This window comes from Pholcus phalangioides, unplaced genomic scaffold (genome assembly GCF_987345545.1).
Source record: "Pholcus phalangioides strain wild (caught in Gottingen) unplaced genomic scaffold, Ppha-v1.0 ptg000172l_1, whole genome shotgun sequence".
Classification (NCBI taxonomy): Eukaryota; Metazoa; Arthropoda; class Arachnida; order Araneae; family Pholcidae; genus Pholcus; species Pholcus phalangioides.
The window spans coordinates 8,029,366-8,047,324 of record NW_028301637.1 but is presented as its reverse complement, the minus strand read 5'-3'; the positions used below and the strand labels follow the sequence as shown (position 1 = coordinate 8,047,324).

The 17,959-nt window shown below is 37.7% G+C and overlaps 1 protein-coding gene across 2 annotated transcripts in view; it reads left to right on the top strand.

Annotated features, from left to right (window-relative positions):
- The window catches only part of LOC149063663 (lethal(2) giant larvae protein homolog 1-like), a 73,510-nt gene that overhangs the window by 7,015 nt on the left and 48,536 nt on the right, over nt 1–17,959 (top strand). For both annotated transcript variants that reach the window (XM_089255767.1, XM_089255768.1), the window contains exons 4-10: nt 269–350; nt 3,496–3,605; nt 6,818–6,961; nt 7,191–7,347; nt 8,723–8,849; nt 9,039–9,093; nt 12,633–12,787. In XM_089255767.1, coding sequence (XP_089111893.1) covers nt 269–350; nt 3,496–3,605; nt 6,818–6,961; nt 7,191–7,347; nt 8,723–8,849; nt 9,039–9,093; nt 12,633–12,787 — 830 coding nt within the window. The remainder of the gene's footprint in view (nt 1–268; nt 351–3,495; nt 3,606–6,817; nt 6,962–7,190; nt 7,348–8,722; nt 8,850–9,038; nt 9,094–12,632; nt 12,788–17,959) is intronic.

Here is a 17,959-nt window from a genome sequence, read left to right as displayed (position 1 = left end):
CTTTTGTCCATGGGGCGGAGATATGGGTAGGGGGACATTGCCCCCACCCCCAGCATCAAAGGTAGAGTCGACTTATCTAATGTATATATGTATATCTGAATTGACATCATCATCATGCCCCCCAGACTTCCAAGTCTATTTCCGTGTATTCTATTGCCCATTTCGGGAAACACAGTTCTATATGAAGAACTGAAGTTCATTCTGTGACTTGTAGGATCATTTGAAACCATTGAAAACTGAGAGTTATCCTTGACATTTATTTTTCAAGATATGGAGCACCCGGTGTTATGTTCAAAGGCGAGCATAAATCTCAAAATAGTGTTGCTAATTTGATGTTTATTCCTAAACAGGTAAGAATATCCATGAATTCAATTAAATGGGATTTTTGACTAATTATACAAATCCAGCAATGAGGAGTCATTCAAGTATCATGTCAGCTTTGATGGGGGGGGGGGGGGGGTTCGGGTTTGCTGACTTTTGATGACAAGGGAAAAGGTGGATTTGAATGATGCAAACATCATCAACCACCCTTTATAAAAATATGAAATATTCTTAATGACATTTTTACTAGGAATGTGAAAAACAAGAAAAACTTTTCTCTAGTTTGTGGGCACCTGCACTAACATTTTTCCCTATTGATAAGTCCTCTACAGAGCCACTTTAAGGGATTTCTAAATGCCCTGTGGATCCTTCAAGGGATCTGGAAATGTGTCCGGGTCGCTCAAGTGCTCTAGAAATGTGTAGCAGGCCACTTAAATGGAACTATGCTGCACGTCACTCAAGTTATCCATAATTATGCCCAAATCACTTAAGTAATTTCGGAATGTGCTGCGGGTAACTTGAGTGATGTAGAACTGCACTATGGGCTGCTTAAGAGCTCTAACTGGTCCACATGTTACTTAAGGGTTCTTTAAATGTACCACAGTCTACTTAAGTGTTCTGCGAGTATGTTGCGGGTCACTTAAGCAATCTGTAAACGTGCCACTTTGTTCATTTTTACAAAAAATGCATTTTATTTCATATCTTGCACTACCCAGGCTCTATATCCTCTTGTCAATTTTAGCTGTTTACCCGGATGAGGAGCTGGGCAATGTCAGGTGCTTTATTATGAATATATAATACAGCACATGAATATAAAACACATTAAAAAATAAGTAGGTACAGATTTAAAAAGTTACAATTACAAAAATTCCCAGTATACAAAATTTATGTCTATGGATTTGTAGCTCTAGTGAGCCCGTCTTTGTTTACCGTGAACAGGCCGGATCCTAGACCATGTCAGTTTTTCTCGGCTTAGTGGCTTAGGTGAGCCTTTTGTGTCACTGTGGCCAGCTCCAATGTTGAGAACCATATATCTCCTCTCCGTCTGGTGGCTCTAGTGAGCCCTCTACAGTGACAGAGCAAGGTCCTGGACCACGTCTACTCTTCTATAAAAAAGGTAATTTAATGACCCGGACGGGATTAGTACTAACCGCACCCGATGGTGCTTAACTTCGGTGATTGGATGAGAACGTATTTTCAGTATAGTATGACTGTTTGCAATGAAATTGGTTGGTCCATTGGTTTACATATATGACTTAGAAAGTAGGTTGCAATTAATTTCTGAAAGAGAAATTTTGAGTTCTTAGCCTTCAAATAGCATCAAAATTAACAGAAATTGATTATAATCTATGTATCTAAAATAACATCGTCCTGACTGACTGATTCATCATCGCCAAGCCAAAACTGCTGAAGCTATAACTATGAAATTCGGTCTGAAGTTTTGTTTCATGATGTGAGGACACACTAAGAAGCATTTTTTCGAAACTTAAGGTGGTTCTCAATAAAAAAAGGGGTCATATGTAGAAATAATGCCAAGCCGAAACCACTGAAGCTATATTCATGAAATTCGATCAGAAGTTTTAGATCATGACTTAAAAATCAACTAAGAAGGTTTTTTTTTTTGAAGTGGTGGTTCAAAGGTAATATAGAGAAATCGTGCCTAGCCAAAAGCGCTGAAATTCATGAAATTTAGTCAGAAGTTTCATTTCATGACGTAAGGTCTAACTAAGGAGGGCTCTTTCGATATTTGACCCATAAGAGGGTTCAAAGGTAGCATGCATGAAATTTGGTCCGTAAATTTATTTTATGACATAATGACAAACTTTAAGTGTTTTTTTTTTAAATTTCACCCCTAAGGGGATGATAAAGGGGTTTAATTGGTTGGGGGGTCATGGAGAAGTCACGCCAAGCCCAAACCGCTGGAGATATAAATATGAAATTTTGTCAGCATTTTTATATTGCAATGTATAGCCTCACAGAGAAGGGATTTTTAAAAATTCAATCCCCTGGGGGTTCAAAAGTTATATAAGGCAATTATCACTGAGCCGAACTCGCCCTATCATCACTGAGCCCCATCATCGTCGAGTAATTTGCCGATTACCAAATCCATGCGAGCGAAACCACAGTTAATGGGGAGTCTACACATATAAAATTACATTGCCTGACTGACTGACTCTTTCATCATCCTGAGCCGAAATAGCTAAAGCTATAAATATGAAATTCAGTCAATTTTGATTTCATGACATAAAGCAAACTAAAAAGTTTTTTTTTTTTGAAATCTGATCCCTTAGGGGGTTGGGAGGGGGGGGGGGGGGTTCAAAGGTAACATAGAGAAATCATGCGAAGCTGAAACCACTGAAGCTGTAAATATGAAATTTTGTCAGTATTTTTGTATTGTAATGTAGAAACTCACTGAGAAGGGATTTTACAAAATTCAACCTCCTAATGGGGGAGGGGGTTCAAAGTTTATATGGAGCAATTATCACTGAGCTGAAATTGCTAAAGCCATAAATATGAAATTTAGTCAGTACAGTCGAATCCCAATATAACGAACTCCAAGAGACCGGAGAAATTACTTTATTACATCAAAATTTTGTTATAGGAATTCCAGGTTACTTTGCATTGTTCTTAAGGAGACTTTTCTGGTTGGAGATTATAGAAAAGTGTTAGTTAAAGCGAGATTTCTTTTTGCTATAATGATATTTGTTAAAACAGGATTCGACTATTATATTTTATGATGATACCCACTAAGATGGGGTTTCTGAAAATTCATCCACTAAAAAGATCATGAAAGGATTCAAATGTTATATGGGGGGGGGGGGGAATCATCGCTGAATAGTTTTCAGGTTATCAAATGCACACGAGTGAAGCCACGCGGGTAAAAGCTAGTAGCTAGTACCATATAAAGGTACGTTTTTCCAAAATTTTAATTAAAAATTTTTTTTTTATCATCAGGGGTGGGCAAAGGGGGGGGGGGGCCTTGTGACCCCGCTTGTTTCAGATCCCAACATGCATTAGGAGGTGGAGGGGAAAAGAGCTGACAAAATTTTTCTGATGGGGGCGGAGTGTAGAAATTTTGCTGACAAGGCTAAAAATCTGCTGACATAATACTTAGAATGGCCTCTAATGTCGGATCCATGGATTTTGATCAATTTTTTATTTCTTTTTTTGTAGGGTCGATTAGTATCATTGTGCGAAGACAACAGTTTGCATCTGTGGGAGTTGCAAGATGTTGATAACAAGTGTAGTTTGAATGAAACGAAAAGTTTTACATTAATTGGCATGTGAGTATAGATATGCACAGCTTTGCTTATTTTATATTTTAATGACAGCTAAACTGACCACACAAATACCCCATTTACATCCAAAAAAAAAAATGACTTGTGATATAATAACTATTGCAGGGCTCCAAGCAATTTGGAAAGTCAGGGAGAATGTAAAGTAAAACCCCTCTTAACAGCCATCCCCCTCAGATGCAGCCACCCCCTCTTTTTTACGATAAAATAATAATTTCCCCTTATATGATAGAAGAATATATTTCAAACCCCCTGATTAAGGGTCACCCTTCTTTTACAGAATTATTTTTTATTCCTTCTGTGTTCACAAAAGAGAGGTTTTACTGTATTTAGAGCTTTTGCTGCAAAAGAGAGGTTATTTTTTTTGCAAAAATTTGGGAAACATGCAAAGATTTGATAAAAGTTTGGAAAAAATTCTGTAAAGGGGAAAAACTGAAACCCGAAGAGCTTATTTAAAAGGGTGAGAGTTTGAATAGTGTTTTTTCTTCCGGAGTTTTGGTCAGTGAAAGTCAGGGAAATTCTCGAGTTTTGGTCAGGGTTTCCCAGCAAAGTGATCAAGCAGATTTTGCTGGGAACTCTATGCTGTACATTGATAACAAAATATCAATTTTAATTCGGCATTTGTGAATTGGGGGAAACATTATGGGGTATGGAACATCTGCTAACTATGTATCAAACTTTGTATGATTTAAAAACACCAGATGAGAGACCAGTGTTCCCATTGCCTATCACCATTGCACTAACCCATAATGTAATATTCAATTCATGAGTAAATAAAGGGTTGTATCTGTACCAAATGATGAGCGTCTACAGGGTGATTATAACTAAGGTTCCTGTACTCTGAGTAGCTCTTCTCACAAATTCGAATACAGACAAATTTTTAGGATAGCTTAATGCAACCACTAGAGACAGATTTATGAAAAAAAGTTCAATTTTTTACAACCAGTGGTGCTTTTTTATTGAATTTTACATTTTCCCATAGATCATATAGTGTATACTAAGATTTAATGGAATGCTTCTACCAGAACAGCCCCAAAGCAGAATGTTTTGCATTGTTCTGCAACGAGCTCTCGGCTGACTGGAAATGTTCTGCAGTAAAAGTTCCCATAATAGTGATTTCTTAAAATTCTTCCAGATTGTTCTGCAGTAGAACTGATTGTTCTGTGATGCATGTCGTAGATTTCGGACATTCTGCTTTGGGGCAGAACAGGTCCTACTTAGGTCTGAGTAGTTTCAGCATACTGACACTGATCATACCAATGTAGCAACCGCTCTGAAAAACGTATTCCATTGAAACTTGGTATATACGCTATATGGTCCATGGGAAAAAAATGAAATTCAATAAAAAAGCACCACTTTTCACCTAGTGGTTGAAAATTGAACTGTATTTCATTTATTTCATAAATCACTCCATGAGGTCTCATTAAGATATCCTACAAATTTGGCTGTATTCAGATAAGCAGTTTTTGAGAAGAACTACTTATAGACTATGGGAACTTTAATTATAATCACCCTACATATGCTAATACACTCTACACCACTTATTAGAAGCATGAATAATGTTATCATTCAGGTATTGTAATCACTTTTGCAAAGAATGGAATGGACCGGACCAATATCATAACATGGGAAAAAATTGTTTATAGTTATCAGGACTTTAACTAATGTTGCCATTTTTTCCCCATTGAAATTTTTTTGTGCTTTCTGAAGCTAAGGTTCTAAGGAAGCTAAACTTATTTTTTTCCCTGTAAGTTGTCGTTATCAGGCTACAAGACAAGACTACTGTATATACTCGTGTATAAGCCAAGTTTTTTTTGTGGAAAAATTCGTTCCTCAAGGTGGAGGGGAGGGGGTGGAGGGTCAGCTTATACTCTGGTCAGTTTTTGATGAGAAAATATCGACCCCCGCATTATTGGTATAGGATATGTTCAAACCCCACAGAACTGATAATGTCAAAGCTAAGGCAAAGAAATCGAAAACATCATTGGCTTTGATTAAAGGTGGGCTAACGTTTGCACAGCCTTTAGATGTGAGCATCAACAAGCCATTCAAAGGCTATTTGAGGAATTTGTGGTTCGAATGGATGAGTTCTGATGATAAAGAAACTACAAACAGTAGTGCCTTGAAGAAACCTGACATTGGTCTAGTGTGCCAATGGGTACATGAAGCGTGGAATTCTTTTTCCACTGATCCTTAAAAAAGTGTTGCATCGGCAATGCGATGGACGGAACTGAAGATGATATCATCTTTGAAAATGACAATAGCAATAACAGCCCAGATGAGGATAAAAACGAAGATGCCGCACCCTGCGAGGATCTGATGAATTACGATGAGTTTAGAGACTCAGAAGAAACGGCTTAAAAAGTTAGAATCATTTTCTGTTGTAAATTTCCGCAAGCTGTTCATTTTCTATGAAAATATAAGAATTTGTTTTCTCTAAAATGCACAGATTTTTTAGAGTCAGCTTATACACGGGTTTTCAATTTATTGCGGATTTGGTGGTCCTGAAGTAGGGGGGGGGGGGTCGGCTTATGTACGAGTTGGCTTATACACTGGTTTTCAGTGTATTGCGGTTTTGGTGGTCCTGAAGTGGGGGCGGGGGGGGGGGGGTCAGCTTTTTTTTGAGTATATATACGGTATGTAGGAGGGTAGAAGGTGTTCTCTCCACTGTTGACAAACGTATCCATACTTCAGGTTGTAATCAGTCTGTAGTATATGCTGTGATTTCATGTGTATGTGTGGAGCTGCTTTTGCAATGGCCTTTTTATAGTAAAGGCAAATGTGTAAAAAAAAAAATCCCTTCCCTTCAGTTCTTTATCAGTTTCTTTTAGTTGATCAGATTCAAATTTCTTTTTCCTCAGAGGCCTTCTCAAGGAATCCATGGAACGTATTATACATAAAAAAAAATATCAAAATTTATGATATACATTAGATAATTCAATTCCAGCTCCTCGCAATGGCTCAATAACAAAAAACGTAGGTTGCGCAATAAAAATTCAGTATCTTAGCTCAGGGGGGGGGGGATTCCTGTTTTAAAATACAGTTGGAAAAAAAAATGTACTACAAATGCTGGATTGAAAAAAAAATTTAAGGGTGAGACAACTTGAATGCGGGGTGGCATGCATCTGGATATTAATGTATGAGTGTTTTACTGTGCATAAACAGCATTACCAAATTTTTTTTTCAAACTACTATTGCAGGATGAAAAGGATTACAGCCATTTACTTGAAGTTAAGCAACGATATAATATTCCTTGGAACTATGTGCGGCAATATTTATACATTGAGCGTGGAAACATTCGAATTGGCTGAAAGTGTTATATATCATGATGTTGTTATACAGAGGTATACCATGTGCTTACGATTTTTAAAGTTCTTGTATCGGAGCATTCTCAAAATTGAATGCCTCTTCATACTACTTTGCAAGTTGAATTTTATGTCAAACTGTAGGACGTATGATGATGTTGATGCTTGTGTTTAATCTTGCAAGTTGATTTATTTTATGGTTTTTCCTTACAGTGACTCCTAAAAATAATGTATCGTTATTTTGTCAATGTTATATTTTTTTATTTAGTGTTCCTGAAAATGTTAACCTCAACCAGGGTGGTGTGAAAGTTATATCAGAAAGACCAGGAAACCCAGACTCATTATTGATAGGTTATCAAAATGGACTTATTGTACTCTGGGATATCAAATCGCTTCTTGTTATCAGCACTTTCGTTAGTAGCCAGGTAAGGATTCTTGTTTCAGTTTCTTGAATGTTTGGGGTTGGCGATTTATAGAAGATATTGAATTACACTGTAATTTTCAGCATGTAATCCCATGGTCAGACTTAGGCAGGTGCAAAGGGTGCAACCACACTGGGCCGCTAAATTTTAGGAGCCGTAAAACGTAATAAAAATACATTGATTATATTGATTTACATTTTGACTTCTTAACAAACCAATAGCTTAAAATTCTGTCCAAGACAGGGAACCCACAAGTCAAAGGTTTCCACTGGCTCCTTTAAGCCAAGACCTTAAGTTCAGGCCCTGGACAAATATGAGTTTTTAGGGCCCCCTTATATAGTGTTCTTTCAGGCAGAGGTTAGGGTAAGGACCTCTGCTGTAATGCAAAAGGCAGCCAATTATTTCCTAGTCCCGAACATTTGTGGCCCCTGTGCATGTACCCCTTTTTTCCCATGCAAGAAACGGGCCCTGCTCCAAGCCAAGAGTACATGTGGGTTCAATGCCCCAGTTGCTAGACAAGCAAGAGCAGTGAATTCTTTCTTTAACGACATATTTAAAACTACATGGTGGGGGGGGGGGGAGGAGAATGCATGCTTGCCCAGATGAAAGATTGTTTAGATGTAGCTCTAGGTAGAGATAATCTGTTGTCTAGCCCTGACAGCCCTTCCATTGTGGTGTGCTGTGTGCATATATTATAGACATGGCCCCCCTGCGGCAGAGAGGGTTTGACAGAGGGTAGACTGTGATTTTTGTGATGGGCCTGCTGGACAGATATTTTTCACGCCCCCTCCTTCCCATAGTGAATTTATAAGGTGAAGGAACAAAATTAATAATAATAATTCCATTCCCCCGTGCCAAAACCTCGCCAGCCCCATCCTCTTGGGGGGGGGGGGGGAGGGGCGGTGGTTATCATACTTCAAAGTGCCCGGGGTACACTTATAATTTTTCTCGCTGGGGGAAGATAGGCTCAAATTTATTGCAAAGTGTCAATTAATTTTTTTTTACCATAAATATAGTACGCACTACATAGTGTGATGAGCGTTCTCTTGGTTAATGTAAATTAAGCATGTGCCAGGGTGCAGAGAACACTGTAGGATCGGGGAAAATTATTTTAGAGGGCTGCAAAGCAGTTTTCTTACTGGGTTGCACAATACCTTAGTCTGTCCTTGCAAAATCTTCATTTAAAAGTTGTAAATTTTTGCCAAAATTCATATCTATTTGCTGTTACTATGGCTTATAAATCTTTTATTTCTTAATCAGCCAATCCGAGTCACACACGGTCTTCTGACATATTAATGACATTTATAACATGCATATTGTTAATCTGTAACAATCAATAACAAATGTTTTTAAAATTCTTTTACTCCTCCCTCGATAGGGTCTAGAATCAATAGACTGGCACAGGAGAGGAGACAGGTTCATGAGTTCTCACAGCGATGGAAGTTATGTAGTTTGGTCCACTGAAGATCCCTCAAAACCTGCTGAAGTGCCAATCACATTATATGGTAGTTTTGTCATGAATATTTCTAACGTCAATTTTTTTTTATGTACACTTTTGAATTCAGTTTTTAGTGTAATATCATCGGAAAGATGCACAGAGACAAAAACACGTGCCTCAAGAAATACGATAAGAATTTTTGAGAATGTTTTTGGTCAAAAATAAGAAAAATTTATGAGTCCATCCTATTTTGCAGGTCCATTTGCTTGTAAAGCAATTCACCGTATATTATGGAAATCTGTGAAGGGCGGGTGAGTTTTCTTTTTGAATAAAATTATTCTTAAATAGAGCAGTTAAATTCTTATTTACCTCCTATGGGGAGCAATGAAAATGTATATAAAACACTAATACAAAAACCACAACAGGCGAATTGCCCGATCAAGAGGGTGGGAAAAAGATGCCCATAAAAAATAGGGATTTCAGATATAACCAAAATACAAAAACACAATATAAAAGCATATATCATAGAAGAAAAACTAATAATCAATACTATGTAATGCACTGCCCATAAAAAAAATTATGTGGTTTTCTTAATCTAAGTATCGATAGCTTCTCGATAGCATTATCCTGCTATCATACTTCTTTTTAATCGTGTCAATTGTGTTAGAATTCATGACTCCCAGTGGTAATATATTCCATTTACTAACAATCCTATCAGAGGAAAAATTTCGTGTGACACCACAATCTGGAATTGTTCCTTACTATAAACAATGCTGGTGTCCCCTTGTCGAACCTATCGATTGATGGTATATTAGTAATTCATGGTCCATCCTATCCATCATATCCTCCAATATAAACATATTCAAGAAATCAAGTCTTTCTTCATAGCTCAAGCTTTGTGTGCCAATAAGAGCATGCATAACTCTTCTCTGCACCCCCTCAACAATGTCTGTTCTTCCCTGTAGGTATGGTCTCCAAAATCTAACAGTATACACCACTGCAAGACAAACTGAGTCTCGGAAAAGCAGAAGAATGACTTTAGAAGAATGTGAAAGATCTTTTTAAGATTGAAACCTAGCATTCTATTTGCATTTTTGACCACCACTGAACTATGTTCGGAAAACCTAAGCCACTTATTGGTTTGGTGTGGAGCAATTCCCTATCGCTTTGATTCCTGACTACCCCAATTAGCTTCACGTCATCTGCAAATTTGTTAACAATCCCATCAATACTCTGATCGAGTATTGATGGGATAATCCAAGTTTCCAATCCCATGGGACGATACCCTCAGCAACACTACTCCTGTATGCAACTGGCCTCAACAATTCATCACATTCCCTGAGGACCCTGGGATAGACATCATCTGGTCCTGCTGCTTTGCTTGCGGATACATTTTTTAGAAGATTTAGGACCTCCACATCTTCCACTTGAATTTTGTTGAGAATTTTATTACCCCTTGCAACACCAGTACATTGAATATTTTTTTCTGTATTAAGAACCAAAGTGAAAAAGTCATTCGAAGCACTACACATACTCACATTGCTCTCTACTCCAGACCTTCCTATCAAGGGGGGGGGGGGGCAACTGTCCCCTTACAGCTATTGCTGACATACCTGAAAAATGATTTTGTGTCAGAGCAAATGTTATCTGCCAATCTAGATTCAACTTCCTTTTTACTATCCTTTATAACTTTTTCAACACCCTTCCTCTTTTCATTAAATGATGACAGGTCACGTGTTTCACTTTTGTATCTGGAATAGGTGACCTGCCATCATTTACTGAAAAAAAAGGGCATTAAAGAAAGTTAAAATGGGTAGTAAAAAGAAAGTTAAATCTAAGATGGCAGATAACATTGGCTCTGACTCCAAAATCATTCTTCATGATACAAATACAAACACAACACCATAACAGGCAAAGTGCCCAACGAGGTGGCTGAGAAAAAGATGCCCATAAAATATGGATGTCATATATTTCGAAAAAAAATATAGCAACCCAATTAAAAATGCAATTAACAAAAATTATAATCAATATATACACATGATAAAATACTATACAATGCCCATAAAGAATACTTATGGTTGTCTTATACTAAGTATGGATAGCTTCTCGATTTACCCCAACATGTATTCCTTATGTACCCCAACATATTATCGTATTCCTTTTTTACATCAATACTGGATGTAAAGGGACAGTTAGCCCCCCCTCTTGATAAGTGGGTCTGGGGTAGAGAGCAATGTCAGTATGTGTAGTACTTGAAGAAAGACTCAATTTCTAAAATGTGTTTACAATGGAGTCATGCAGGTGTCTGGGGATATGATGAAAGTGTTTGAAAATTTCAATGGGATTAATAGAATGAATGGATCATTAGTTAATAATATACCGTCAATCAACTGTTTTGACAAGGGTACACCAGTATCATTTAGTAAGTGACAAGTCCAGGTTGTGGTATGGCAAGGAGTTTTTCTCTGATAAGATTGTTACTAAATGGAATAGCTGACCTCTGGTAGTCATGAATTCTAACACAATTGACACGTTTAAAAGACACGGGGCGCGGTAGCTCAGGCCGATAAGGTACTCGCCTAAAGTACGAAAGGATGTTAAGAGGTGTCACAAGTTCCATACCCACAGCGTTGACCACTGGACCACCCGACACATTGTTCCATACCCGGTTCCTCCTTGTCAGAAAACTTTCCTGACACGGGTACAACAGAAACGGCGACATGACCGCAGAAACAATTGCTACCACAGGGGGCCCCCCATCGAGGGGTTAGCACACCAACCTCTCGACGAGTATAAAAAACAAGTCTGCCGTTTGGAATTGGCAATAAATTGTAGGTCCCGGTCTAATTAGCCCTCGTGTACAAAAAATGACAGTGGTGCGACAAAAGTGATCAAATTAAAAAGACACACTATAAAAGTATTGAGGTAAATCGAGAATTTCTCCATATTTAGATGAGACAACCATAAATTTTTATGGTCAGTATATTTATATTTAATCATAATTATTATTTTTCTATTGCTATTATTGGGCTGCCGTATTTTTTATATGCCATACTCTAACATGTATAAGGAGCTCCCTGATTTTTTTGTTTCCAACAATATGAGGGATTATTATAATCCCTCATATTTTTGGGACTCAATGTTTGCTAAACAGGGGTTCTTTATACCCATTAAAATACTGTAGTTTAGATATATTTAGCGTCAATATTTTTTTATGGGCATCATTTTTTAACTACTTTGTTGAACATTTTGCTGCTTGTAGCATTTCCATTTGTATTATTCCAGCAGGACAATAGCTAAATTTAGGATTCAGAAAATTGCCATACAATTTCGAAATTGATGTGTGGAGTGCACTTCCACATAATATGGTCATCGAGCTATTTTTCATCCGGGCAAAAAAAAGCTCATGTGGATGTACATAGATTTTTTGACATAAAATTTTTGCATGTTGCTTCCAATATATATGCTTTTCTTATCCTTTTTGAATTCTTGTAGAGTGTAGGAACTGATTAAAAATAGGGACATTTGATCCCAACTTGCACTTGTCTTATGGTTACTCCCTTTTTCCCAGTTGCAATGGCAGAATACGTAATGACACTTTCAGAAAATTTGTCTTCAATTTCACTCAACTGGGCAGCCTAATTTTTCTAATATCGCCACCATACGTGACATTACTGATTTTTAGCCACTGTTTGAAATTAGGGACATTTGATTCGGACACACTATATGTAAGTGTCCAGGCAATAATTGGTCAGTGAGAAGTATACTTGCCTTAAACTTTATAAAATCATTCATTTTAGGTTTAAGAGATATTTTTGTGTATTGTAAATGATTGTTTGATTTTATACAGGGATGATTATATAATATTCAGTGGTGGAATGCCCAGGTCTATCCATGGGGAGAAATTCACAGTATCAATATTGTGTGGAGACAAGCATCAAGTTTTGGATCTGTCTTCAAAAGTGATAGACTTTTTCACGATATCAGACACTTGTGATGAATCTGGTGAGAAATTTTTTTTTAATATCAGATTATTTAAGTTGAAGTGAAACAGCTCAGTTGGTAAATCAATCAGCTGAAGATGAGAGGGATTTTGGGGATTTTGTCCAGCTTTCTCGTAACCAGCTTGCAGGGTTGTTTGGTTTAAACCACGTTGGTTTAAACCATGGTTTAAACCTTGGTTTTAACCAAGTGGTTTTTTTAAAAAAACCACTTCGGTTTTTTTCAAAAAATCAAATAAAAGTTGCCTAAATATCATTTTTTTCCCCTTGAAAAATATCATATTGGTTCATTAGCCAAAATGTTTCATTTTTACCATATTTTATATCCTTGGGGTACATTCTGATGGTATATCTTTAAATGACATAAGATTTTATAAGTGGTTTTTTTCAAAAAGTCTCATAAAAGTGGCCATAATATATATATATTTTTCATATGAAGTATCTTAGTTACACTGCTGGCCACCATAAATGCAACACCCTGAAGGAAGCATGCAAATAATATGAAATTTACAACATGCATTAGCGGAGGTGAGACATGCAAATGATTAGAATTTCAGCGCAGACGCACATCACGTGCGCCTGTGGCGCCACTTCAAAGCGCTATTGAAGGCTTGGAGATTTCGACGATTTGAAGTACAGCGGTGTTTTTCTTGTGGTTTTTTAAAAAAAACGATCAATTATGCCTCGTAGAAAACAACGATCATCTTTTGATCAAGTATCCGAGTTCGACAGAGGAAGGATAGTGGCCTACCGAGATTGTGGATTATCTTTCAGGGAAATCGGTAGTCGTGTTGGACGAAACCAAACAAATGTAATGCGGATATGTGATTGTTGGATGCAGGAGGGTACGACGGACCGACGTGTTTGATCGCATCCACCTCAGTGCACAACTTCACGTGATGACAGGCGTATTGTGCGTATGGTAGTGACGGATCGCTCAGCCACATCACGAACCATAGCACAGCACATTCAGTCTGTACCGCATCATCCAGTGTCTGCGCGTACCATTCGACACCGTTTACAGCAGAGTGGTCTGTCCGTAAGACGTCCATTGCTTCGTCTACCCTTGACGCAGAACCAAAGACGTCTCCGCCGCCAATGGTGCTATGAAAGAAGGATGTGGACGGCACAATGGAATGAAATTGTCTTTACTGACGAGTCACGCTTCTGTCTGCAACACCACGATGGTCGGATTCGAGTCTGGAGACACCATGGAGAGAGGATGCTGAACATCTTCGTTATGCACCGCCACACTGGTCCTGCACCGGGTATTATGGTATGGGGCGGTATTGGATATCACTCTCGCACTCCTCTAGTACGCATTGCCGGTACTTTAAAAAGCCAGCGCTACATCTCTGAGGTGTTGGAGCCAGTTGTCCTTCCTTACCTTCAGGGCTTGCCCACAGCCATATTTCAACAGGATAATGTGCTACCACACGTGGCACGCATTGTCCAAAGGTTCTTCGTCAATCGCCAGATTGAATTGCTTCCCTGGCCAGCTCGCTCTCCGGATCTTTTGCCAATAGAAAACATGTAGTCCATGGTTGCTCAACGATTGACCCAGATTACATCCCCAGCTGCCACAACAGATCAACTTTGGCAACACGTGGAAGCTGCTTGGTCTGCTGTACCCCAAGAACACATCCAAAGTCTCTTTGAATCAATGCCGAGGCGTGTGGCAGCGGTGATCTCCAACAATGACAGCTACTCTGGCTACTGATTTTGGCAGGAACCACACTTCACAGAGGTCTATAAATTTAATCATTTGATGCTTGGTCAACATGTTATCTACAAAATAAATATTGTTGCGATATCTCGTCTTTCTTGGTGTTGCAATTAGGGTGGCCAGCAGTGTATATACAAAAGCCAAAATTCCTCATTCTTACAACATTTTCTAACCTTTGGCTACATTCCGATGCTCAATCTTTAGCAAATTCATGAATAAGGATTGCATCACACATCTAAATGTAGTGGTGTATTATCTCACAGGGTTTCTTTTTCCCTTCACAAAGAAGCAGCTACAGTATTGACACCATCATGCTAGGGGCAGGTGGTCCTATAATCCAATAAAGACCAGCTGTCCTTAAAGGACAAAGACTAGTGTACTAGTAGTTATACTACCTCACATACATTTTCATTTTCTTTCCCATAAGAAGTAGCACATCTCCTACTGTATATCTCCCAGTCTTAATATTCAATAGTTGGTTTTTTTTTTATACTTTCACACACACACACTGTTAAGCCCAGTTAATCAAGGTTCTACTGTATAGTAGTAACAGATTTATGAAAAATAATCAGCTATGTACAGGGTGATTATAATTTAAGTTTTGATTCCAAAACTATACAATACGTACTGATCAGAATAACTTGAAAATTTGCATGGATACTCCTGAAGCAATGGAAGTTTCTTTTGCAAAAGAAAAAAGTGCAAAATGTGCAAGTAGATGATGCTGTACTTGGCCAGCAATATAATCTATTTTGTGCAACCACATCATTTCGGCACTTCCACAGCATCAGTGTGTGGATAGAACTTCTATCAAGATGCACATTGCAATACCAGCAAAGCAGCTGCTGAAGACCTATTTTGACAGGATGCACCTTAACCCTTGCAACTTCTGGCTGTGGGGGTACAGCAAAATGTTATAAACAGTGGTCAGATTGCAAACTTTGGTGAATTGCAATCTCCAGCACATTCCCTATATGTTAGAAGTTCCTCAGGAATATTAACGGGGTGGGGGGGGGCATGTTTGGTTTAATAAAGCTGAATTGCAAGCACATCCACATTATGACCATGGCATACTCCGATTCTGTTGTTGAACAAGAATTTTTGTGCTTTCAACTTCTCATAGCCAGAACACGCAGTGGACAACATATTTTACATTTCTTAAGTAAGTTGTAGTTATTTGTTCAATTACTTCGTTTTTTGTGATGTTTCCATGAATTATGAGCTCGTGAAATGCTATAATTAAGGTATCATTCTGCCATGACTGGCTATCGTTTCCATTCTGCGAGCAAATTTCCCACATGTTGGATGATGTCATTAATTTTACATTTTTAAGTATTTTTTCCCCTTTATCAAATAAAATTGAATTTTTTCAGGAATATTCATGTCAATTTTCAAGTCATTCTGACAATCGTTCTTTTTTTAGTGTTTTGAAATCAGAACCTTAGTTATAATCACCCAGTATATCGTAAATCATTGCTAATTAATCTGCATTATTTATGCTTCATTAAATGCATTATATTCACCTAATTTTTATTACTTTTTGCAAAATAGCTTCCTAATTAAGTATACTGAAAGTAACTGGAGAAAAACCTTTATATATTATATGATTAATAATAACATTAAAAGAATTTTCAAACACACAGTAATCCATTGAGTTAAGCAAAAAATAATTAAATTGCAAAAGTTGGTTTTTGTTCAAATGTATTTATTGATTAATTAGCATGGGAATAGTGTTAATTACATTAATAAACATTTTATTTTAGTTAATTATCAGAAGTTTGAATGATTTTTCAGAAATTTCATTGTTTTTAATGTTAATACTATTTAAAACAAAAAAACCGGTTTAAACCAAAAAAACCTGGTTTAAACCAAAAAAACCCGGTTTTTTGGTTTTTTTCAAAAAAACCGGTTTTTTTACCAACCCTGCCAGCTTGACACCTTTTGTATAGCCCTCTTTCTAGAGAGAGTAATTTTTTTTGTCTGTGTGTAAATATTAGGGGGGGGGGGGAAGTTCTTGCTGGAAATTGTTTGCAAAAAAGAAAAAAAAGAGCAAGAAATAGCTTTTTCGAAGAAAGTCATAGAAAATTATTTCAAGGTGATATCCCCAAGACAGACAATATGACCTTCTTGCATGTCAGTGTGCATCTGGTGACCTTTTTTGCCCTTGCACCGGGCAATTTCCAACCGGATTGTCTAGGGGAATATCCATACTAGAAAGAGTATCCTACTGTTCTGGCACTTACAGTGGACTCTCTTAAGACGGAATTCATTGCGGTTGGAGTCCTGAAATGCACCAAGTTTGAATTTTCAGTGGAACCAAATGATGTGACAAATTTTATATTTTTCAACAGACATTTTACACATCCCGTAATTACACCTAAAAGTTTCAAACGATTAACAAAATTTGGCATACTACTAGAACACATTTTAACATTTCCAAAACAATAGCGATTATGCAAATTAGACTGTAAACACAACTACTGCAGCTCGTCTGACACTGCTTATCATTTCTGGAAAAAACTTTGTTCCCCACCTATTAGCTAAAACCCCTGAGATGCACAGCCAACAATACCACTAATTTCTCAAATCTCTCATCAGCTTAGTTTCAGTAGTCTTAGAATGTGTTTGGGCATCTTTGATAACTGTTCCAACTTGACAGATATAAATATCATTTATTGCAAAGTAGTTAATGAGACTGATGTCCATATGGAGAAACAAAGCATGAGTGCATGTGAGGATAAGTGAAATAGAGTAACAAGTGGTGAGGTGGTATAGCTCATTGTCAGTTGTCTTCTTATTTAACCAAGTTAATATGGAGACAAATTATCAATGAGTTACAACAATCTGTTCAATACAAGTTTCAGTGTGAGAGCTGAACAATGTACTGAAATAAAATTTCAAAAAGTGGGTTTTATTAGAAAAAAAGACAACAATATACATATCTTAGAATGATGTCACTCTCCGCTATCAATATGAAGGTTTCTAACAGATGGTTGATGCAAAAATGAATTTGGGAAAGAGAGAAAATAGGAATTTAGGAAAGACAGTGGAGAGTGACATCATTCTCGGATAAGTCACCACCTGGTTTCTCAGTCAGCAATTGTGAGCTTTGGCCTGAATTAGGTCCGACTATCCATGTGCGGTTCCGTTCAGTGTGCACAGGTTCTAAGAAAAGATTGAGATATTCGTTGCCTTTGTGGTCTACGTCACGCACGCAGCAAGTGAGAGGACATGGGTTTGATACGCCACAAGGGCCGTCTAATTCTCTCTTCCCCAAATTCATCTTCTCATCAACCAGCTGTTAAAAACCCGCTGCTGTAGTGGTCATCAGTGAAAGACTTGCGTCGCGAGGTCCCAGGCTCGAACCCCACAGTGGTGGTCGGATGAAGTTGGTTTTCTGTGGTTCCTCCCAACTTTAAGACACGAATGTGAGCAGATCTCCCTATTTAA